The sequence below is a fragment of the Hippoglossus hippoglossus genome, chromosome 13, assembly GCF_009819705.1.
Source record: "Hippoglossus hippoglossus isolate fHipHip1 chromosome 13, fHipHip1.pri, whole genome shotgun sequence".
NCBI lineage: Eukaryota > Metazoa > Chordata > Actinopteri > Pleuronectiformes > Pleuronectidae > Hippoglossus > Hippoglossus hippoglossus.
In genome coordinates, this window is record NC_047163.1 from 25,420,320 (window position 1) to 25,446,197 (window position 25,878).

The 25,878-nt window shown below is 40.2% G+C and overlaps 1 protein-coding gene across 1 annotated transcript in view; it reads right to left on the minus strand.

Moving 5' to 3' along the window:
• pik3cb (phosphatidylinositol-4,5-bisphosphate 3-kinase, catalytic subunit beta) overlaps window positions 1–25,878 on the minus strand; it is a 57,215-nt gene that overhangs the window by 22,555 nt on the left and 8,782 nt on the right. Inside the window, exons 2-5 of the mRNA XM_034604178.1 lie at window positions 23,146–23,225; window positions 7,280–7,475; window positions 3,514–3,742; window positions 1,413–1,642 (exon numbers count right to left, since the gene is read on the minus strand). Coding sequence (XP_034460069.1) covers window positions 1,413–1,642; window positions 3,514–3,742; window positions 7,280–7,438 — 618 coding nt within the window. The 5' untranslated portion in view covers window positions 7,439–7,475; window positions 23,146–23,225. The remainder of the gene's footprint in view (window positions 1–1,412; window positions 1,643–3,513; window positions 3,743–7,279; window positions 7,476–23,145; window positions 23,226–25,878) is intronic.

Below are 25,878 nucleotides of genomic sequence, written 5' to 3' on the forward strand. Positions count from 1 at the left end.
CGAGAGATTTGCAGGGTGGAAGGCAATATCAATAGCCTAAAATATCAAGAAGTATTAGCTACCTCTTACATTCCCAACCATACAAGGGGTCAAATTTTGCAGCAGGATGGTGCTCCATCGCATACTTCCATCTCTAGATCAAAGTTCCTCAAGGCGAAGAAGATCAAGGACTCCAGGACTGGCCAGCCCAGTCACCAGACATGAACATCATTGAGCATGTCTGGGGTAGAATGAAAGAGGAAGCATGGAAGACGAAACCAAAGAATCTTGATGAACTCTGGGAGGCATGTAAGACTGCTTTCTTTGCTATTCCTGATGACTTCATCAATAAATTGTATGAATCATTGTCGAACCGCATGGATGCAGTCCTTCAAGCTCATGGAAGTCATACAAGATATTAAATATGGATCTCACAGCACCACTACTTAATTCACTGATGTTATGCAACATATTTTTGTATTTGAAGTAAATTATTTGTTCAATTTTCACATTACTCTCTGTAGGCGACAAAACCTTTGTCTTGCCAAAATCTGACCTTTCTGTGTTCATTAAATGATCAATCTTTCTTCAGTGAAGCAAATTTATTTTAGTATATTAAACATAATTTGGGAGGGTTTTAGCTTTCATATGAGCCATTTCTAAAACCAATGGATAAATTAAAAGTCAGGTTATAAGCTGTTGTTTCTACAAAATGGATAAGTGACAAGACTTTTGTCAGGGACTGTACTGTTTTGGAGCTGCAAAGAAGAAGTGTTTTCTGGGGAAAGTAGATAGTATTTCTTTATCTGGGTGAAACTAATATACTTTTAAGACGTGGTATCAGATCTGTTCAAAGACATTTTCAGTTCCAGCATTTTCACAAGTGTCAGAGGCATTTCCAATACTGGTTTCAGTATCGCAGCATCTCTAAAAATGAGCCTACCCCAAACTACCAACAAGCTTTAATACAAAATGTAACTGTATGAAATATATGTACTCCTGCGTCCCAAAGGACTTGTTTGGTCATAGTTCTCCAAACCTGGCAGTAGACAGGTATTTATAGATGACCTTCTCAATACATTACATGGTACGAAATAAAACTCACTAATAAAGCTTCATGCGTACAGGATTGCTAACTGGTTTGGTTGTGAAGAGTCAGGACAAAGACAACATTGTTGTGATATTATTATTGTAACTTCCTTTGATAACAGCAAAGAACAAATTAAAAATAAAAGCAGTTATTTAATCAAAAATAACAAATCTTTCTTGTCTGTTGTCAAATGGTGACCACTCAATTACTCGACCTAATGCTGCAGACACAACACATTGGTCTGTTACATTAATGACTTTGTTTTGGGTATTTGTATTTCACTTAACACAGATGCTCTGCAACTGTTGTCATCATCTTTCAGACTTGTGTCGCAGACTCTCACCTGAGACTGAGAGAAGTGGATAGTGACTTTCAGGTCGGCTGACCGGTCACAGAGTCCATCGGTGACGGGCGTCCCGGCCGCGGGCTCCAGCTGTGGGGAGAAGCAGGCCTGCAGCCACTCTGTGCTCGTCATGGTCTGGACTCGCTGCATCCTCTCCTCGCTCATGCGGAACATCTTACTGCGAAAGTCCTTCACCTCCTGGTCGTTGATAGCGTCGAGCTCATGGAGACCTAGTAGAGGTTAGTTAAGGGCATCGTTACATAACTTTCATAAAATATATCATTATTTAATTAAAGAGGACAGATGAGAATACAGCAATATCTTTGCTTTTTAATAATGTTCTATGAGAATATAAAATGACAGTAATAGTGCCTTAGGAAACAATTAATTAATCAGTGTTTTTTTATATGAACTCATGAAGCATGAAGCTTGTAAAGCTCAAAACGCACTGCAAGTAGGAAGATACTGTATAGTCTGCACATGCTCTGGACAACATTAGCAGCATTGTGTGAGTTGGTTTTTGTAACTGTTTCTGAAGGGGGCCCAATTGGCCTTGTGAGTGTGCAATAGTTTGTTACTGTGCACTGCACAAGGTTGGTGCATGTGTGTGTATGTGTGGGACTATTCAGACGTGCTTGTGGAGTTCCTTTGGAAACACCACTCTCCTCTGACAAAAGCTTTTTTAAAGATCATGTCAGACCAAAGTGGAGCCAGGAGGGGAGCATATCAATATCGTCTGAGTCGCTTTCAATTAAACTCAGAGACCCTTCCCTCCCTCTGAAGACGTCTGTTGTGACCAAAGGCCCTCCAGAATTCTGCATGTCTGTCAGAGGAGGTTTCCACCACCGCCCCATCTCTATTTCCTGTACTTTACGTGCATAACGGCACAGATTGTGTAATGTGCCCTGAATGTTTCCAAAATGCGCGTGACCCATAGCTCAATATTGTGAACACCTCCATTGCAGAGTGATGCTGCTGCTCTGTTAATGTGCTGCAAGACACACAAGCCACTTTGTGAATCTTGAAAAGAAAAGTTTGTAACTCCAAACATGGCGGTTGCATCACACATATTCCACCACCGCCTACAATAAGCAAATTGTCTGCTTTATAAATCAGAAACACAAGAAGCCAATCACATAATTGCAATGACAAGTGAATTATTTTGCTTCTGTGTAGACATGGTGTCAGTGAGCAAGAGGAAATAGTGCTTTACAATTGTTTTTGTATCTGCTTGTCTACAAACAATAAAAATGTATAAAGTGCGCATGGACCACACTTCATTCAAATATACATAAGCTGGTAGGACTAGAACAAACCATTATTTCCATTATTGATTACTCAGCAGAATGATCATTTTTGATCCATTAACCAATCATTTTGTCTGTAGAAAGTTCAACATCATTTAAATTAATATATTTATTTGATTGGAGTTCAAAAGCATACATATTAACATTAAAATCTTAAACATTTGAGAAGCTGAGGTCAGCAAATGTTCAATGAACGACTAAAATTATATATTTAATAGAGCAGGGAAAATGGCTGATCAATCTATCCATCGACTACTCAATTAATGAACTTGTTGCAGCTCTATTAGCTACTAGAGTCTAACTAAAAAGCTTGAGTGTGTTACTCTTTCTTTCCTCTTATGCATGAATAAATATCAGTGGGTCTGAGCTTCAACACGTTTATTCAAATCAGAGTCATGATCGATCTTCTCTGCTCCTCTAAAAGGCAGAATCTTCACCAGAGATAATTCAAGGTGACAAGTGATGGAAGACATGTCAGAAACATGTCTGCTCGTTCATCAGACAGCAGGACATCTGATTGAAGCCAGCTGCAGACGGGCCTCAGGTCTGATGGCTCGGGTGAATATGCTGAGTAGGAGAGTTACTTAGTGTCCTGGAGGAGGTGCTTAAGGATCGTTGTGCGCAGGAAGGAGTTACATTCCCACTTACCTACTCTTGAGTGCTTTTCTTTATTAGGAATATCAAAGAGGGACGGTAAATGAATGAGTCATAGAGGGAGTAATGTATGTGCGAGCTTGCATGATGATCTGAAACCTATAAATTGAGGAAAAAAGCTTAAAAGTACGGTGCCACACCTTTGCTAATGAGCACGCCGATTTTGGAGTCCAGCAGACGCTCTGCTCGGCCGCAGTTGCGTGTCACCAGCTTGAGCACCGGCAGGAAGGGGCGGACGTCGCATAGCCGGCGAGTTTCATCCTCCAGTTCTTCGTGCACAGCTGCCTGGTTGACGCACTCGAACATGTGGCTCTCCATCTCGCCCAGGGCGGCGAAGAGCGGCAACGTCTGAGCCTGTTTCCATAATAGCTGGAGAGTCAAAAGAAGAACTTAAGTACTGCAGTACCACAAAACCTCAGGTCTCCATTAGACCGAATCAAATGAATCCTACTTATAATATGTGCAACCAGGAATAACTCCATATTTTGGCTTGATGGTCATACTGTATGAAGTCATATGATGATTTTTAACAGGCTTCAATAAAACAAAGCGAACAGCAAATTCTTATTGCAAAATAAAAAAATTCTTGAATCTGTAAATATTGATAATTATCATGACTAGTGCAGTGCCTGTTGTAACCCTGCCTGTTTGAACTGTGTTGATGCTCTGTCACTAGTCACTAGTGAGTCCTCCTCAAAAAGTTCTACATTATACTGTGACTTTTTATTGTTTGTTTGCTAGATGTTGTGTGCAGAGCTTCTTATAAACAGTCTGTTAAGTGAAGTTCAAAAAACTTCATACATTGCATGTCAGCTATGCTATGACAGCTATCTTCAACAATCCTCAGAACCATGTTGTCAAATAAAAGCTCTGTAGTTTTCTAAAGCTTAATGAGTATAAAACAGAAATTCTTTTAGATGGCCCAAAATCAAAAAAGGAAATGCTGGGAAATAATCTCGGTCAGTTTACTCCTTGGATTAAATACAAAGTGAAAAGTCTAGGAGTTATCTTAGACTCTGATCTGAGTTTCAAGGCCCACATATTAAAGGTGACCAACACCACATTTTTCCACCTTAGAAACATAACAAAGGTTCGGTCTTATGTACGTTAACTATGTCCCCTCTAGAACACTGAGATCATCTGCAGCAAGTCTATTAGAGGTTCCCAACAACAACCAAAAGAAAATCAGAGAAGCTAGTTCAGTTAACATCTTTAAAAGAAAACTTAAAACATTTCTCTTTACTTCAGCCTTGAACTAGATCTTGCACTGGCCCACAATTTATTTTTTATTTCCTTTTAAATGTCATTTTAACATGTTCTTATGTTACCTAAAATCTGTTCTCTTATATGAAATATTTTAACATGTTTTTATTTTTATAATTTTTTTTATCTTTATCAACATGTTTACATGTTTGTCTATATTGTATGTAAAGCACTTAGAGATATGCGTTCCACAGACAGACGTATGTCGAATAAGGTAGATGCCCAGGCTGGGAGATATGACCAAAAACTATACTAAAATAAAAGTTTTCAAATGAGTTGATATTGATATTTATCTCTATAAATGTCACATTATTATTCATTTTAAGTTTTAAGACACATGAGTGATCTCATGAGGGAAGTTATCGGTACATATTTAAACTTTGTTATTTTGCTTTTGATGAAAGTTATATTGCAATATTTATTGTTATTGTTTTATCTCCCAGCCCTACTTAAAACAAACAAGAATAACACGTCATATAATGCAATATATTAACAAAACTGTGTGCTTAATGGTCACAGTCAAACATGACTCATAGCAACATGACGCAGCTTCTGGGTTAGCCGATCAGGATGTGAATAATATGTCCAGCAGCCAATCCTGGCATGATTCATGCGTCTGTGCCTCCACAGCGTGATCACTGGGTCGGGTGTCAAGTTGTACGTGTTGTTGTCTGAGGCTATGACGCTGTGCTGTAGCATATACTGGAACAGGATGCAGTTACCCTCACAACGAATACCTTCTTCTCCAGGAGCACTCGTGATTTCATGTTATGTTGAAAACATCCCCCCACAAACCACATGAGAAATGCATAGAAGATTTAATAATTTCACTGCATAATCTTCTCGGAAATTAATTACCATGGTGTAATTTTTATACATATTCAATTTCCATTTTTTTTTACAGGTTTACAAGCCAAAAAGATACAAAGGGAAAATAAATGTTTTCACTCGTCATTTTCACAAAACATTTCTAAACTGTTTGCTTTCTTAGAAATCTGAGTCATTCATAAGCCAGCTTTTTTTTTTCTTTACTGTTAGATCACAGATAAAGAGTCTTTGGCTCAACTAACACTCTTCCTATTTGTCTTCACTTTCATTTCACAGAAAAGGCTCAAAAGGAGTCTGTTTCCCTCCCGCTTGCTCACTTCTGTTTGTGCTTCCCTCAGGGAATCAATGAATATCGCTCACGTGTCCATGCCAACAACTTCTATGCATGAATGACCACGTTAACATATAGTCCAGTGAACTTGGGAAAACCTCACTCATCATCGTATCATTCCACGAAAAGTCAACAGTAACATTATTGTTGATAGCAAATATTTGTGCATGTCTGACAAAGTGAAATCTGTCTGTGTCTCTGGTCACATTACAGGGCGGAACAGGCCAGAAGTGATTTTGATGAAATGCCAGACCTTTCACCAGAGCCATTCAGAACAGGCCCCTCTGGCTTTATTTTACAGTGTTTGCCTGAGGAGAACATGTTTGAGCCACCATGTAAATACACAACGTTTTTAAATACAATTAAAGAATATCAAACACTGAGTCACCAGAAAAAAAGTACAATCCAATGCAACAAGAATAATAATAACAACACTAACAAATATTACCTTGGTGGAGTAGATTCAGAAAGAATCCAGGATTTGTGAGGCTGTTTGGGACATGATGCAGTATAGTGTTGGTTTGCCTATATGAATATCCTGAACAGCCACCAGTACAGTGTAGTCTAAAACATAGAATTACCGCCCTGCGCTTGTATGCCTCCGCCAACCAGTACAGTTTCAGTCAACATACATTTTTTCAAAACTCATGAGGTCACCCTAACCGTTGAAAGCTGAAAGTGAACATTTGTGCCAATGCCCACCTTCTCGTGTTTTGTGAGGTCACAATGACCCAAACCCTAATCAGTTCATCCTTGAGTCCAAATAAATATTTGTAAAAAATGTGTAGGAATTCCCAAAAGGCATTTTTTAAATATCGTGTTCACAATAATGGGACGTACAGAAGGGTACTCGGTAACATAATGCCTCTGCCACGGAGGCATAAAAGCACCAGCATGAAGGTCAGCCTCAAGTAAGGTGACGGTAACTGCAGTGATATTGTATTTCATCTCCTGGCATCATACAGGTGTCTCCATTTTTCCGGGTTCTCATTCACACATATCAATGGTAATATGATCATTTAAAAATCCCTGCAGACCAACACACACTTTAGTGTTATTCTCTTAATAACTTCTCAAAGCCATCCACTTCACATTATTGGCTGAAGTCATGCATGATGTCACACGGTATTTGCATGCTGACAAACAAAAAACACCTAACTTACCTCAAAAGCCACCTCTGTCAAAACAGGCATTAGATAATGTCTAAGTGGTTAACTGTGTGACTGTGTGTGTGTGTGTGTGTGTGTGTGTGTGTGTGTGTGTGTGTGTGTGTGTACTTATCATTTATATTTGTATAGGCTGCAGACTGCGACTATACAGGCCTAGAGGCATGCAAGGACAATAATGGAGCTTCAGGACAGTGCGTAAATAAATTAAATTAATGTGTTGGGTCGACCTCTCAGCAGACACACATCTCTTTAAGTAGTTGGAAATCTCATTGTAGGAATGCCATCATGCTCTAAAACACATCCAATGTCACTCACCAGTTTGATGTGCTGAATAGTGGCCTCATGTGGAACATCCATTTGGATGTAGATACCAGTGGGCAGCAGAAAGTCCACAGTGATATGGGCCGGAGGGTGTCCGGCCAGGGGCGAGTGGGCCGCCCATATGTCCAGGAGGTCTGTCATGGCAGGAGGCATGGCAAGGGGCACAGCACACCACCTCAACCATAAGGACCTGGATGGACAGAAGAGAGAGACAACAAACTAACTTCAGGCTCGATTGTATTAGTAAACTTTATCCTTTATTTTTAGATACAGGAAAGGATCACTGAGGTTAGAGAGCTGGCCAAACAACTACAGAACTAACAGAAAGCACATTATATTTTGAGTCATCCACCTTCTTCACATTCAGTGAACTCACTGAACATAAAAACAAACACATCTCATGTGAGCATGTTACAATCCCATGTTGACATCACTTTACTGGAAACCTTGCAACTTAGTGTTGGATTCCAGACACCGTTCAGCTATCATGAGGATAATTTGAGACTGGTTTAAACAAGGCAGACAACTGCACATGCACAAGTTCAAGACTTCAAACATAAGACCAGATCAAATCATAGAGGAAGAGATGCGTAGCTTGAAGAAAGAAGTTTGAAAAGCATTTAATGGCTTCTTTCCAAGAAATACAGAAATGTGAAACTTTGGCTTTGTGGATGGTGATTCCCACACCACCACAGTGCATCTGCGGATACTAAATCTGATCTCCTTCTTTATTCAGTAGTGTTTTTTTGGGTAGTTTTTCTTTACTCTTGTTGAGGGTTAAGGGACGGATGTTGCACCCTTCTAAGACGTATGAGAACATTTGTGAATATGGGTTAATAAAATCAAATTTGATTGATTTATTTCATTGATTAAAGGGATAGTTCACTGAAAAATGAAAATTCAATCATTATCTACTTCAGAGACTCCAGAAGTTTTTGGTGAACTCGAACACTCCCCCCACCCCTCCATCAGCATAGTGGTGAATAGATAATGAGTGAATTTTCATTTTTCAGTGAACTATCCCTTTAAGGCACTCTTTAAAAGGCACTTTTATTTAATGGCTTTAACTTGATTGTTGTTTGCTATTACTAATTTCTTTCATCCTTTTCTTTTGCCATTACTTTTTAATGATGATGTATTATTTTCTTCTTCTTCGTTCGGTTTATTGGCGGGTGGCAACCAACGTCAAGTAGCATTACCGCCATCTACTGTGTTCTTCTTCTTCGCTCAGCCCCTACTAGTAGAGGGCTCTCTTGATAGGCCATGTATTATTTATCAGCTGTTTCTGATTTTAAACGTGTTAATTCCTTGACTTTTATGTTTTGTATTCTTGCTTATATTTGTCCTCTTTGTGAAGCACTTTGTAAAATCTGCTTTGAAAGGTACTATATAATAAAATTATTATTATTATTATTGTCATTTATGAGTTTCTTGTTCTAAACCCTGAAGGTCATGGTTAAAGAAATATGAAGCCTGAGCTTAATTTAACAATACGATATGTCAAAAGGTGTCAAAACGCTCATTTGTTGGAGCTGAAGAAACACTTATGGTTGCACAGATTGGCGGTTCTTCTCCCACAAACTATCGTTGACGAGTACCGACACAAACTGACAGCAGACAAATTTAATTTAGGCCTGTTATCAAGTTAATTCGCTTTAGATGATGTGACGAACCAACAAGTCGTTTAAACGTTTTCTGACCGGCCACAGCAACTCTCCGCCCTGTGTAAAAATTTGAAGTTACAGCTCTATGGCCTCTACACTGCATTACTAAGAATAATGATGTTTGCTAACGCTTATTATTATGAGAGCTTAGTAAACTTGTAAATTATATGTTTCACTGTACACATCGTCATATGACAATTCAACAGACATCACCCAATGATCCAGTAGTATGAACGAGCAATTCTTATTTTATATTTAAAACTATTTTTCTCTAATCCTTTTCATTAAGAACAAGCTGACAGGCGTGGATGATTCAGTGTCACTGTGTCCCTGTGGGGGCAGCGCTGTACTGTGGAAGGCCACTGGCTTTTACTTGGATGAGGGCCAGTGCTAAGAAGAATGCCCACTAAGCAAACAGAACAAAAGGTCAGCCTGCCCTCCCCTCATCTGACAATCTGCTCCTCCCTGGCACAAAACACACACAGAGAAGGAAAAAAAAAAATATATATATATATATATATATATATATATATATCACACTTGATGAATATGTATGCAAGAACGTTTACATAAATACATATGATCCATCCATGTCGTCCCAAAACACACACACAAAAACACAGAGCACTACCAAAATCATTGATTAAAAAACTACCAGGGAAGCAAGCCACCTGCCTGACTCACGCAGTTTCTCTGTGTGTGTTCAAAAACACAGGCTGGAAAAGGCCAATGAGAAATGCAGAAGCCCCAAATCAATACATATCAGCACATTGCAATGTCACACTGCAAACATGCATTCCAAACTACATAAGATATAAGGCAGACAACAAGAAAACACACGTAAACACATACAGGCTGCATGTTGAGTGCAGGGAATTCCACAGAGCTGCAGTAAGTGGCTTATCAGCTGGTGGTGGTTGGTGTAAAACAGCCCACAGCCTGGTTTCCATTAGGACCCGTTCCTCAACCACAGATGCACAGTCACACCACTTCCACCTGCCTTTTTCTCATTACCTTGTCCTCAAGTGGACTAGACCATTAACTCTTCCACCAGGCCAAATGTCCATCTCCATTTCATCCCGATCCGCCCATTAAAAAAGACGGCCTGATTGCCTCTAATGGTCTTTCCTCTCCAAGTTAAGTGCTCGAGCTACCAGCAGATGAGCCTCTGTTATGCCACGTGCCTGAGGATGGACGCACATCTGCGGTGCATTTGGAGCCACAATCTTAGTCACTTAACATTATCAGCCATGCAAATGGAAAACAATGCTGTGCGTTTCCGTGTGTTGTTCAAACTGTAGATTACAGTCTGAACGTCTCTTAAAGGGGACTGTGAAGTTACTGAAAGTGAAAATCTCAGTTAAACGCATATGATACTATATAGGAATGTTTATATATGAAACTAAAACAGCACACGTACCTTCACCGAGCCCAAAAAATCTTAGACATGTCTGTCTATCTTTTATAATTGAAAAAAATAAAGGGAAAAGGAAGTAATCTGATACATTGAACCAGACTGTTCAAACTCAGATCACAAAACCATAAATGTATGCCTCCCTTTGAAACACTTGGCGCTTCATAAATTTATGATGGCTCCAGCTCTGATTGGCAGGGATGTAAATACAACACCTGGATGGACACGCTTTCTGTCAGAGCCCATAAACACTGTAGACACCTGCCCATGACCGTGCTGTTAAACCTGTGCTAACAATGCTAGCAATGATAACTAGCTGCCATGCAGGCCCACCAAGAGAATGAATGGTAAATGGACTGTATTTATATAGCACTCAGAGCGCTTTAGAGTGTAGGTCTCATTAGGCCAATCACGCACAAATCTACAGCGCTTCAATATGCAGTGCACAGCCCCAAAAGAGAAGTTGATCAATTAAAGTGAAGCATCTCACACAGAGGCTATGATACTTATTTAGATGTGCTTCTGGTTGTTTTAGGGGCCATTGCCACTGGGCTACAATCTATAGACAACACCTTGATAAGAAGAAGGGAGGCCAGAGTTGCTTTGTTTTGGTCAGAGATGTGTGCATTAATGATAAAGATGCTGGTGTTTAAAAACGTTTCAGGAAATGATTGAAAGATTCCTGGGTCTGTCCCTGTAACTGGATCCACACAAAAATCTAGGTGCTCTTCCCTGGCCCACAAGTCCCCTCCTTCCCTCCCACAAGTGTACTGCAAATCAGTTCAGTAGTTTTTGTGTGATCCTGCTGACAGATACACAAACAAGTAAACAATAAAAGATACAGGACAATGCTTTAAACACTGACACTGACACACACATGTCTGGGCGGAATCAGGAAAGTACACAGAAGAAGCCATTCAGATCAACAGTTAAAAGTGCAGACAACGATGAGTTTTCACAAAATCACAAAAGGTGCACAGTTACACACATGAAAAGGTAACATGACACCCGGCATGTCTGTCTGATGCACTGACAACCCTGGGTGGTCAGGGATGAATGAACAAGTGCATGTGTATGCACAAGTATGCATTTAAACCCTAGTCTCAATAATTATAGGCTTCAAGAACGTGTTTTCACACAGGAAAGGTTGGATAGTGTCTCACCCCTATGGTCTCACCCTGCTGTGATGCCGACACACTGGGCCTCTCTACCTCTTTGTCTCACTTACACACACACACACACACACACACACACACACACACACACACACACACACACACACACACACACACACACACACACACACACACACACACACACACACACACACACACACACACACACACACACACACACACACACACACACACAGGTGAGCAAGGTTATTGAGGATGTGGTGGCAGACAGCCAGAGGTCTGCTGTGAGGTCGAGTTTCAGCGGAAGGATCAGAGGAGAGCGAGAGGGTTTGCCAGATCAGGGAGAAAGAGAGAGTTTCATGTGACAACAAACAGAAGAGCCTGAAGGGATCTGTCGAGTTAGTAAATAATGTGTAGCTATGCAGCCTCCGTCCCACAGCTTAAGGTGCAAAGCTATGATCCAACTTAAATGTCCTTGACGAAGGCAGATCTTGCATTTATGTAACAGTTACAAACACAACTTATTTCAGTGCAGGAGATTCACCACTATTTAAAACGTGCTTGTGCTTGTTTCCTTTCACAAACTCAAATACAGCTGCCTGTGATCAAAAGAGGAACTATCTTTATTTACAATCTTTTAATCTGGATGTCTGATCAAATGTGTGCAAATGTAGCAGAAAAGGGGCGTGTCTGGATCAAAAGGAGAGCTGATCAGAGGGACGCACAGACAAGCTGGGTTGATTTTATGAGACTGCCATTGACTGTCAGAAACTGAAAATAATAACAACCTCCAACTTAGAGTTCCACTGTAATCAAACCAGCCATGACAAATCTTAGCTCAGATAATACAGTATGAAGCAAATAGCTGCTTGTAATGGGAGAAGTTCCTCTGAAACGATGACAGTGACATGTTGTGAGGGCTTTCATGCCCAGATGCATTGATGGTTATTTAAACACTAGTGTTACTCAGCACTCTCTTTCTAAAGCTCCCTCTGTCTGACAGTAAGAGCCTGTGAGGCTCCCCACAATGGAGTGTGTGTCCACGTGTCTGTGTGTGACTGATTGAAAAAGAACAGTTAACATAAATGGTGTGTGTGTGTGTGTGTGTGTGTGTGTGTGTGTGTGTGTGTGTGTGTGTGTGTGTGTGTGTGTGTGTGTGTGTGTGTGTGTGTGTAAATCGCCATGTCTGGTGATTAAGAGTCCTGTGACACATTTCCCGCCCCCACTGCTCTACAAATAAAGTTTACAAAGAGGATCTAAGACCTCTTTACCTCTCCACTACAACCACAGTACTCCTGTAAATGAGTATGTAGAAGTACATACAGCAGATGCTTAGTCTGCCTGACTGAGGAAATTGAACATCTTTGAGTGTTGGTTCACTTTCAGCCTCTAACCACAAAGGGCACAGACGGAAACACAGAGCTTACCAAGCCATAATACACCAAAGCTGAACACACCATGAACTTGAACCCAGAAACAGAAGACAGTCCATTCATAAACGACATGCTCTGAAACCAGTGATGACTAAATAAAAAAAACAAACACGTATTGTAGATGAGCACGAGTAACTCCCACAGAGCAGTGTAAACTGTATGTTGTAAATATTGAAACGTTCTTGTAGCTTAGTGCACAATACACTTCATGTGTTAAAATATTACAGTGTACTGGCCTGTGGGTTCACAGAAAAGCTGTTTGTGTTTTTCTGGCCAGTGTGTGGATAAACAGTCAGCTGTGTGTGAGTCACAAATTGAGCAGGACTAACACTTACTATATTTAGGTGTGGATGTAGACAGACACATTCAGGTGTGACAGTGGTTGTGACTCAGGAGATACAGAGGGTCATCCACCAAAAAGAGTTTCAGTGGTTTGATTCCCAGCACCTCCTGTCTACTTTCTGAAATGCCCGTGGTCAAGTTACTGAACCCCAAATTGTGCCTGATGACTGTGCTGACAGTGTAAAAGTAATGTGTGATGGGGAAAGCACCCCGTGTAGAAGAGCTGTATGAATGTTTGTCCTCCCAAGGAGTTTTCGATCTTTTCCAGCATCATACAGCTATTTATTACTTCAGTGACTCCATTCCTCAACAGCTATCAGTTTCATCGGGTGTTATGAATGTAATCATCCTCTTCAAGCTGTATCCTTCAGAAAATTGAAGCATCATTCTTGGAAATAGAAATGAGGAAGTGCCTTGAAACAAATTTCCGTGTTAAATCTCACCGTAAATTCTCACAGGCGCTGAAGATAAAATTATCTGCATACGTGCAGCATCTGAGAGGAAACGTGAATAATGCGATTGAGTGGGAGCCTCTGTGTGTGTGTGTGTGTGTGTGTGTGTGTGTGTGTGTGTGTGTGTGTGTGTGTGTGTGTGTGTGTAAGGTTAGCAAGCGTGAACCAACCACATCCGTAGCACAGCTAACAGTGCTACATCACACAAACCACCTCGATTGACACGGTGGCAAACACCCACTTCTCAGGCAGGAAGCAATGACAGCAGCCAGGAAGTGAGTGACTAACAACAACCGGAGCAAAAGTCCTGACCAGTCATTCATAAAAAAAGCTGATGAACGCCCAATCAGAGGCTGAGCTGCTATTTTTATTCTTGAAGAGATTCAACGGTTTACTGTGCTTTTGTCAAATCAACATCAGCTTAGCTGGAGCAGAGGAAGATAAAATGTCTTTGCGTGGATCGTATATGCGACAATTTTTGCTTATGTACATTATAGACAGCAAACAGAATCCATTGCGCATGACTATCTCTGGTGGTAAAGATTTTTGTAACATATTTTGATTATTTAACAGAAAAAGGTTAAAAACATCTTCATTAAATATAGAGACAACAGTAAAATCAGATAAACTGTAGGATAACCTAGAACTGCACTCAGTAAAATGCATATGTTCATCAAGGACCAACAGACCCCTTAAATTAAAACAAGCCTTACAGCTGAGGCCACACAGCAGTGCAGTCTGTAGATGAAGATAAAAACATAACGTCCTTAGCAGAGGTAAAAACAGATATCTGCAGTTCCTGTTCCTGTCAGTACTAGCTGTCTCAGACACAAACACAGAAACAGTCGTACTATACCGAGCACAGTCCATGGGCAGGCTGCTAATCTAATGACTGTAGAGTCAGTTAACAGGCCTGATCTGTTTTGGATGAATAAACAGGAAATATTAAAATACATTAAACATTTTAATGAATAACACAAGGTGAGCGTTTGCAATAAGAATGGGGGAGCAAGAGGCTCACTTCACCTTCAAATGCGCGATGTGCCTTTTCATAAACGTTCAGAACTACCTGTCCTTTTCCTCCAGGAATATTTTTTGTTCTCCTGACTGAGCTCAAGTCGCTCCTGCTTCACATCTCTCTAGTATGTCAGTCACGTCCAGTCCCAGCAGAGGTATGACTCAATCAGCCATCCTTTCCATCAACCTCACTCTTATTAGGTAGATGTCAGATGAGGTCAGTTCCCACGGCATTGCTGTGACATCACAATAAAGACTTCATGGTGGACAAACATTTTGCCCAACAGACATTTTGACTTGTCACAGCAGGAAATACTCTGTAATGGATTATGACATAATGGTGTTTTCGCTGAGGTGTTTTGTTTTGCTGAGCAGGAATAAACATCTTCCTGCATTACTGTGAAGGCTATAATTCACCTCCAATCACAGCAACATGTCTCATGGTTATTAATCCAGCGTGACACTAATCATATCCAATCCATTACCTATCGTTACATCATGAGCTGGAAAATACAACACAGCGGGTAAGGAGAGTAAGAAGAACGTGAAATTGAAAAGAACGTTAGATTGGAGAAATGAATAATCCCTCCAAAGATACTCACTTATGTTACACAGACTGTGTCTCAATACACATCCTTCCCTACTGACACTTGCTGATTTGAGTGAATGAGTCTGTTCAAGATGAAAATCAAGGCAAACATGCAGTGCACTACAAGTATTTGGATTGTGTACTAATAACAGATACAAAATTGAGTTTGAAAAGCTGGAAACTTCTCAATCTCAAAGGTCGCTTTGGAGGCGGGGACAGTGGCTGATGCTCCCATCCTTCGATTGGTCATTTTAAACACTTCAGTCCCCAGCCTATCTCCAGTCTACTAACCCAGAGTCCGACAAAATATAGTGTGGTCCCCATGAAGATCTGATCTCAACATCATAGAATCAGTCTAGGATTAAATGAGAAGACAGACTAATTCCACAAAGGAACTACAGCATGTTCCCCAAGATGCTTGGAACAACCTTCCTGCCACATGAAAAACGTATGTGTTCAAGATTACACAGGACAATTCATTTGATGGGGAAAAGGATGCTCACAGGATCGTTTTCTTTTTTCTCTTTAATGATATTTGCTTTCAAGTTAGTTTAAAACAGAGTAACGAAATTATTTTCAAACCATCCTCACTTTACTTTTGGTGCCTAAAACTGTGCTACTGTAGGTACCTGATGGGGAATCCACTAAAGAAATAACAGTTTTACATATATCACAAGGGTTTTTTTGTACAAATTACTGTATAACATAATTGTTCTCTATAGTATTTGCTTGAGTAACTTCCTATATAATACATATAACAAATAACAAATACATATATTTGTTGATCTTCCCAAACCTCAATGGCTTGAAACCCTGTCTGGTTATGTCTCAGTGGTATTTGTGCCTCTAATAGCCAATGGAAAAAACCTGCACTAACGTCAAATCACATACTGGGGTGCGGGCAGAACATGTTTGCAGAAGTCCTTTCAAAAGCCCATTGAAATACAGAAAGCACCATCATTCACCACTTTCAAGGACAACAAGACAGCATTCATTTTACTAAATCAGTTGCCTTGCAACTCCCTTCTCTGGGGTTAAACCAATTGAACCCAAGGATATTACATACTCATCTTCCCATGTCGAAAACATGATCTCACAAGTTCCACTTTCAGGCAGTATCAGTTTGAACGTGCCTAGAACACACTGTCCACACTGAGCTGTGTCATGCATGAGCACATGGCGGCTCGAGCAAGTGTGGGTGGTAATAAGAGAGAAGTGTCACAATCGTCTCCACTAGAGGCAGGTCATATCGATAAAATCTGCAATCATGGTATACACAGTCAGTTTATTTATTTATTACAACTAGCTAAACTAATGTAGTCTAATAAAACAGTCCCACAACAAACCCTCCCTTCATGATTGTTATAATATTCAGTCAGTGCTTTTTGATACGTTAAAGAAGTTTGAGCTAAACTAACGGATGTTTTTGTTATTTTGTCAACTTCAATTCCAACAATGAAGAGAAGTGAAATAACAGAACTATATCTTTATACATCAGCACTCACAAACAAATCCAAGAACATGTACCTGTGAGCCATTATTTAACTGTTATCAGGCAAACAAGTGTGCCTCAATGTTGCAAGAGATCATACTGGGATAGTAATTCATCAGAGACAAAGTATGTGCTTTTCCTTGAGGAAGACGTAAAGTGATGAAAAAATTACAGTAAGATACAACGGGCAGGTAAAATGAGTCGCATTAGGAAAGTATAAGCACCCTGTTGAGAGAGGAATATAATTTATGTTTGTCAATTGTGATGCAGATAGTCTGCATTATAGAAATGTATTATCAGTTCATCTTATTAGCTTTCATCTCTGTCTGTGTGTGAGGAGGAGGATGTGGTGTTGGTGGTGGGGGAAATCAGATGTGCAAGTGTGATTTTTCCACAGAGTCTGATTCACCACAGACACAGAACGAGTCAGGCAAAGCACACAGGCTGCACACAGAGACAAACATTAGCAGCACCGATAGAGATGATAGATATAGATGATAAATGGATATTTTATTGATCCCAAAGGAAATTTAGGCATCAAGTAGTTTAAAACGCACATAAAGGGCAAGAAGAGCACTTAAGATTTATGGAAGATAAGTAAAAGTTAAAGTAAAAGGCTGTGCAAATATTTTACAAATTATCAGCAATATATACAAAAATCGTAAATTTAAGCGAGGACGATGGAAACTAAAACCAAATAACATTATGCATAGGTAAAAGTTTTTTTTTAATGAGGCTGTCTAAAAAGTCAAGAAATTGTCAATTGTTGAATCAAAAAAGAATTAAACTAAAGTGAATAAAACACACAATCTAAACAAATACATTGTGCATAGGGGCTGCTACAGCCAGAAACAAAAGAACATGGGTTGGTGTAGTGGGGTTCTCTATGCATGACTCAACTCTCAGACCTTTCACACCTCCCTCAGAGATGAGAAGGAAAGCGGGGGATGAAGGGAGGAGGGGTTAAATGACTGGAGAGGGAATCAGTCATGAAGAAGGGGTGGAGGACAGATAGGAAGATGTTGACAGCATTCAAGAAAAGAGAACAAGGGAAGAAAATGGGACACAGATGAGCTAATACTACAGGTGAGGTATGAGTGTCAGGTCACATCAGAAGAGGAGGGAAAACAGAGTAACGAGTGATAAACAAAGAGCCAAAGAGAGAGGTAAGAGGAAGACAGAGTTGGAAAGGCAACGTGTGATACAATGTGTGACTGTAGTGGGAGGGCACAACTGGGCCGAGTGGCCACAATAAGCCTCTGTTTTTGCCAGCCCGTCTATGCTTGCATGTGTGTGTGTGCGTGCCAGTGAGGACAGTCCCGTGCCCTGCACAAACACTGCCCTTGTGCTGCCCTTGCCCCCATCAACCCTCACAACCAAACCCGCCCCTCCCTCCCTGAAACATCTCTCTCTAATACACACACACAGCCCAATCAGCACACGAGCATCAGTAAAAACACAGAGGATGGAGGGGGGCAACAGGGTCACATGGCTAGTCACACAGAGCACCCCCCCTCCACATAAACAACACTCACATGTTTTACTGTATTTAAATAAACACCAACACACAGGTCACAAGGTTCAGGAGCTAAGAGCATGTAAATACACTGCTTTCATTAGTCTGAGCACCACAGCATTAAATCAATACTATAGTCAAATATACGACAGCTACACATGCGAGCAGTGACACATCCTCAATACCCAAACATAGCTGAACATACCTTTGCAGAAAAGCTTGAGGCTATATGCAAACTCTAACCACAACCACATATCATTATTCAAAGCAAGCTCCGATACACCCACACCACAAACACAAGGAAGCCTACGCATGTGCAAAGTTTGCATTGCCAATCTGATTCTGTGAAACAGGAAATAAAAAAATTCCATATCCACCCACAGACTACTCTTCTTCTTTGTCTCACTGACTCTAGACAATGAATCCAAGACAATTTCTTCTATCTCCTTCTTCTCCTCTATAAAAACACAACAATGCATCGGATGTAATTTGAATACTGAAAGGACTGTTTCCTTCCGACCTCCTCCTTTGCCTCAGCATCCAGTGACAGCAGATGATACGCAGGCTGAGTAGTGGAAGTGGCCGGTATGGTTCTTCCTGTTTTGACGTATAGTAGGATGGCGCACTAGCAGCTGCTTTATGAGGATGACATAAGGATTAGCCTTTGTTCCATTTGACAAAGCTTCTTTAAAGAAAAAAAAAAAAAGGACAGGGGGAGCTCTCCTTGGAAACTCTGACTATGAGGAAACAATAAACGGCTATCATTAGACAGTCAACTTTCTTTTTTTCTTAAGGTGAATGTTTTTCTACCGAACACAACATTGACTTTTTTAATGACTACTTATAACCGTTCACTTTATTTTCTCTATATCAAACATTTGCCGTAACACAAATAAAAACAATAACAGCATAAGAAACATTTCTGTGTTAAATTAATATCAATTGATTGTATTCTTTATTCCTTTTATTTTTCTGTGTGTATTTGGGTGTAGGCTACCAGGATGATTAGGAGGATGTTGCTATGGATTCAGTGACTTACTCTGATGTAGGCTGTATGACTTATTCATGGTTTAGCAAAGCAGCACAATTAGAAGCTCTAGCTATTAACATTAACTAAATTAGCTATTGCTATGTACTGTGGATAAGCACTGCAGAGACCCATCACTGGACTCTACTGATTCTGAAGAAGACTCACAAGCATTTTATTTGGCACTTTTAAAAGTCATGTACTTTACATTGTGATCATCTTGATTCCTCTAATCCAAATATTTTTTAATGGCATTTATTTAGCTTAGTTGTAATTGTTTATTAGTTTGCCCCTATGTTGTTGTTGCTCTTTTCTCATCTTTTTCTGTCTCTGTAATTCAACTCGATACCTTTGTAAATGAGGGTCAACCCGCAATGATATTTAGAGTAAAGTACATCAACGGGCAGAACAACAATCATTATAACTTAAACTTAATTATACATTTAAAATACATAAACATGTCTCCTGCGTTGTTTATTCTGTTAATAACAGTATTCATATTGGCATACAAAGACACAGATCCCGATATGTATCGGCAGATTTTTATATGCAAGTGATAAATAGGTCGGGCTCTTTTCTTAAATCTCACTTCTCTCCCTCCCCACACCCCTTTCAAATTATATTTCACATTTTGAAAAACCCTCAACAAATTGTTTCTGCTCTTTTCATCACAAATAGATGTACCATGGCAACTTTGGCTTTATTTTAACCACAGAGTCCATTATGAATACTCGTGCATAGAAAAACCAATTACAGCCAAGAACAGAGCTGAGAGGTTGTTTGAGGTCACTGTCAGATGCACGGTTCTTTTCTGCAATGAGATTCTTCATAAGAGGGAAGTATGAAAATCGATTTAGATAGATAGATAATCCCAGCCTGATACAAACAGACACACGGCATCCAGAGGAGTGCAGCCACTGATAGTATTGCAAAACTGGAAAGAAACAGACAGAAATAACACAGAGCTGTCGTGAATATAGCCGGGACAGCTCCCACACACACTGCTGATTTTTCTGTCTTTTGCCTCCCAGTATCTTGCCACACCACCATTTATCTCTCTCAAAAACAAAGGCGCCACACATTGGCACCGAATGACACGTACTAACACTCGCACAAGCCTCGAAATTAGTTATTTCTTGGCTCCGGCTGTAATCTCGCTATAGAGGTGACTTGGTTGCTTGGAACACTTAGCTGCGGTTCTAATGTCCCTCTATCTATCCGTCTGTCTGTCTTGACTACGCACACTGCCTTGCCACAACATCCCTTCCTGTTAATATAGCACACACACAAACACACACAAGCCAGTGTTGTAAGAATCAAAACCACACATACAGACAGACTAATACATCTGTTGTTTTTGCAGGCAGGAAATATAATACATGCATGTAAACTGCCTTTCATTATCCTCCATCTATAATTAGTCAGCTTTAACAGTGCATGTGCTATTGTCCAGCTTGGCTAGTCTAATTATATACAACCTCTGTGATCCCTTGGGTGGCAGGGTCACTGCCATAAGGATAATGCCACCCAAGCAAACCTACTCCTGAGAATTGAAGGGCAGGGCTTCCTAGGATTGTTTGAGTGAAAGGGTTTCAGAAAAGTGCTTGGTGTTGATAGTTAACGCAAGAAAGAAAATATCAGGAGGTCATTTCTGGAGGAAAACAAAAAAACAAAGTAGACATTACTCATTTGTCCTATGACTATGACAAGCAGCTATGTGATGACTTTGCCAATGATGAAAACATCACGGCTGTGACTGTGGGAAGATCGTGATCGAGACAGAACGTAGCATGAGTAATTGGATCATTTTTCCATTTCCATTTTTCCACGTTTGAGTGGCGGGCGGAGGAGGGTATACACAGGTGAAAAGGCATCTGCACTGATTATTGGTGGGTATTTATTGGCCACCGGCACTGACTGATGGCAGGAAACATGGTTATTATGCTGATGGATGTCAAAGCTGCACTCGTTCTACCACATTTAGAAAGTGTGAGGAGGAGGAAGGATGTTAAGACAGTGTTTACTCCGCCAGCTTTTGCAGCTGGCGTACATGCCATCACGGTGAAAAGGAGCGGCAAAGCAGAGCCTGAACCCTTTAAGCCAACCTGCTCTACCACCTGAACCACATTATATATGATCCAAAGTATAAGGTGAGCTCGAGATTTAACAACACCAATATCTGATTACCACTTCACCCAGAGAAAACTGCAATTTTCTTTTCCTGCAAATCACTTCTTCTTCGCTGTTCCAAAGCAGCAGTGGTGCCGTACTGCCACTGGCGAGAACTGTTTTTTGAAATGCAAAGAAGTAGTTATCTCTGGTAGTTTAGCATTGGCATTGTCTTCCAACTGCATGTGTGTCATGTGATAATTTTGGTCCAACAATGATGAGTGATCACCCCTACAGTAAAAGTTTGGTAAGTTTAACTACCTCCGCATGTATAATAAACCTATAAAATTGCAGACTCCACTGGGCACATGCAAACCAGCAGCGTGGGAGTATTTTCATTATTCTCTGTCAACGCCACAAAAACAAAAAGAAGCAAGGTATGAACTGTACTGTGAGTCAAAAATTAAGACCTGAACCGAACCATGGATTGGAAAATCATTACACCTCCACTATTTTCCAGTATTGATTAATCATTTAATTATTTTCTTCATAACTGATTAACAAACTGTCAAAAAATAATGGAAAATTGTCATCAGTTTCCTAACACCCACATTAATTTAGGATTAAACTTTTTTGTCCAACAGTATTATTATTGTATTCAGTTTATTTAAAAAAAAAATGGCTTATTTCAGTTTAACACAAGGACTCAGGACAGAGGAAAAAAAGACAAACTGTAACGAACAAGCTTCTCTTCACTTAACAAGCTGTAGACTAATTTACTGCACTTTGAAAAATTGGGTCAGTAGTACTGAGAGTGCCACGGTTCAGTGCTTGGCTTATCTGTTCTTAAAAAAAGGGGGGTTGCTGATCAGCGATCACACAGCGAGGGAAAAAGACATCTGTACAGATACTCAGTGGCCACTTGATTATGAGCTTTGCTATTGGATATCATTAGATAAAAACAATGAACAGAAGTGACATGCCAATAAGTGCATATAGCTGATAAATATATATTATTATTTCCTCCAATAACTCTTGCCTTAAGAGTCCAAAGTTAGCTGAAGGTGGCACAGGGTGCACAACTGACAAGTGTAGACTTGAACCAATAGAACTACAAGTGAAACATAAGGAAGCAGCTTTTCCCTTCAACACAGAGCTGTTGTACTATTGACACAAAAAGCAAACCCAACAAATGAGCTCTGACGTGAAAATGAAGCATGTTGGCTGACTTCAACACATTCCCCGCCTGTCAGGACGAGGCCTACTCAGATTCCAGTGAAGTCAGTGATCCATTCCTCCCACTCCCACGATCACAGAGCAACACACACATGCACTGCGGCATCACAGGTAAAAGTATGTCAAGATAACTATGACGATAATTAAATCCAGCATATACACAGACGGACATACACACATAACACAAAAACAGTTGACACGCACACGCCATTGCACAGCTACAGTATACTTGTTAGGACTTTGCATTGACTTCCATTCATTGTGAACAGCCAAACTAATATCTCATCTCTAACCTTAACTATGACCAATTCATACCAACTCTAACCTTAACCTAAGCACAATTTACACCTTACACCTGGAAAATGTCCTAATGAGGATACAAAAACAAGTACTCACATACGCATGCACACAGACAGAAGCATAGAGGTTTTACCTGCTCTTTCCTAAAGTCTCTTATTTCCTGTGCCTCTGCTCCTCACTGGGGGTGTATGGATTGCTTCTGGGACACTGCATCTGATGGACAAAAGGACAAAACAAACTGACAGTTAAGGGGAGGAGGGAAAAACCACAGCAGTAGATGTCTGGGAGCTGTTTAAATAAGTGTGTGAGTGTTCGTAGTGTATGTAAGAAGTAGATTAGAAAGTTACACATTAAGTCTGGGAGAAAGTAAACATGTAAAATGTGGCAAAAGTGAATTGATTCACAAAATGTGATTTGCTCTGCAAGTGAGCCTTTCTCTGCAATACTGTGTCACCTGACGTAACCTCACACACACACTCAAAGGGGCCCTGGCTTCACCGGCATTTGAGATAAGACAACAGAAAGTACAGAGCGTTCCAAGTGCCCCCTGTGACCCCTCTGACTGTCCTTACTTCTCCTTTCTATGATACCTAATCACTTCCCTTTCACTCAAGGTCACAGCAGAGACAATATTAGAAATCACTGACAAGGCAGTTTGCCCGAACAAGAATAAACTGTAAATCACTTTTGGAAACAAAAAAAAACTGCAGAAAACAACACTATGATTAACAAACAATTGATTCAGTGTGTGATTCAGCCTTTCCATTTTTAGTCATCTTACCAATGCAGATACTGATGATAAAGATGTCCCATAGACTGGACTGTAGAGTACAACACCATTATCAGAGGGGCAAATGTCTTAAACAGTTGTTTACTAAGTGACTGAACTTTGTGCTCACTGTATGTGTGCATCTGCCATGTTTGTCACTGTTATTTTTATCTGGGTGAAACTAATCTACTTTGAAGTTGTGGTATTGGATTGGTACATAGATTCAGATGCTAGCTGATGCCCGACCCGGCATTTCTGGTAGTATCATCTCCATCTATCTCCACGCTGAGTTTGTGGACTGCAACCGAGAGGACTGGACCCTGGACCTGCTGTATGCTAACTTTAAAGAGGCCTTTCACAAATTTGAATTTGTATTTCTTTTGTATGTTACGCAATTCTAAATAACTAATTTGCCTGTGGGGATCACTTAAGTTTTCTGATAGATACTTAATCAAAATTATTGTCTGTACAATTAAATTCGAGCGTCAGTGTTAAGAAGCCAAGAAAAAAAATCAAAAGCAGGCATTAATTACAAAGTGTAAGTGTGACTGCCTGAGTCAATGAAAGTGTATAAAAGAGAAACACTGTGTGCTAGCTCGAAACATCAAGAATAAACAGGAAGCGCATCATATCTGTATGTGCAGATCAATTGCCCAAGGCAGCTTCCCTGCCATGACCATCTGCCTACAGTTCAAAGAACTGAAACTTTGGAACCCAACGAGGGGACTTTGCGTTATGCAGAAAAAAATACAGCATACTGTTGGCAAAAACACACAGTGCCACCATGCACACTGATGACACCGCACAAACTCTGATTGAGGCCAGTGCACTTCCTGTTTTTGCCCTCAGTGGTTAAGATTGTCTATCTTGTTTACCAGGGTGTGACACACAAAAAACAACTGTGGTTTGAGTCAGAGACGCTTAAAGCACAGAAGCAATCATTACATTACATTTTCAGCAGGGTCATGGGTTCATTCATAGGAACAGGTGAGACTCTGGGCTTCCAAAGAAAAATATTTTATGGTTGTCTCCACACACTCGCTCTAGGAAGTGAGCTGTTGATAACAATGATAAACTCACAGGCCAGAGACAGTCAATGTTTAAACTCCCTGACTGAATTTAGCTTAAAGCGTCACATGATCCACACCAGAGTGTGTTTGTGTGGGTGTAACAGTGATTTTAGGAGAAAATGAGAGAGGAAGACAGACAGAGGGTTCAGTATAGAGTGGTTAAGTGATGACGTTTTTGCTCGAGGGCCAACCCCAAAATTAGCTTTGCCTCAGTTCTCTGGAAAGAAAAAAAAACTCCAGAGTAACGTCAATGGCTTTTTCAGTTTGTTTTTGGGTTGATGCTGAAAATAATCTGTTTAATCACAGATCGTAAAAAACATGGCCACAGAGTCAGTAACATTTTACAGATCTGCTAGTGATTCTGAAGCCTGACAATCAGGCTTATTGCTCAACATCACTTTTGTGCCTTTCAAGAACAGGACTCTCCACATTTCAAAGAATTCTTCCCTTTCAGACTTAATTTAACTATTAATACTTTTTTTTTTCTAAATCCCAGAAGAAACACTGAAAAGAAAGACAATATGACAAATATGCCAAAAACAATATGACAAAAACCTCTGAAGTTGGTGGGGACACTGCTGACTTCAATATGTATAATACAAAAACATTCCTACGGGCCTTTAGACGTGACACTTAAGCATTTCAGCATTGACCAGCTGACACCAATTTAAATCATCAGTTTATTGCCTTGGCCAATAAGGTTTTCACTGCCGTTATTCTGTAAACAGGATTACGCAAAAACTACTGGGCAGATTTCCTTGAAACTTTGGAAAGGATACCCTCTGGGCAAAAACAGAACCCATTAACTGTTTTTGTGCATCTGGACAAAGGGGCTGATCCAAAAATTGTTAAACTTTCTTTAACATTGAGAAATTAGAGGTGTGTTTCACAGATTTGCATGTTCAGAGGACTGATATCTGAGTGATATTTGCTGCAGCTTGATTGAATTTAAGAGGACTGTTGGGCCTTGGCGGTATATGCGCTCTACTGAGTGCGATTCTTGTTTGTTATGCTCCATTATTTTTGA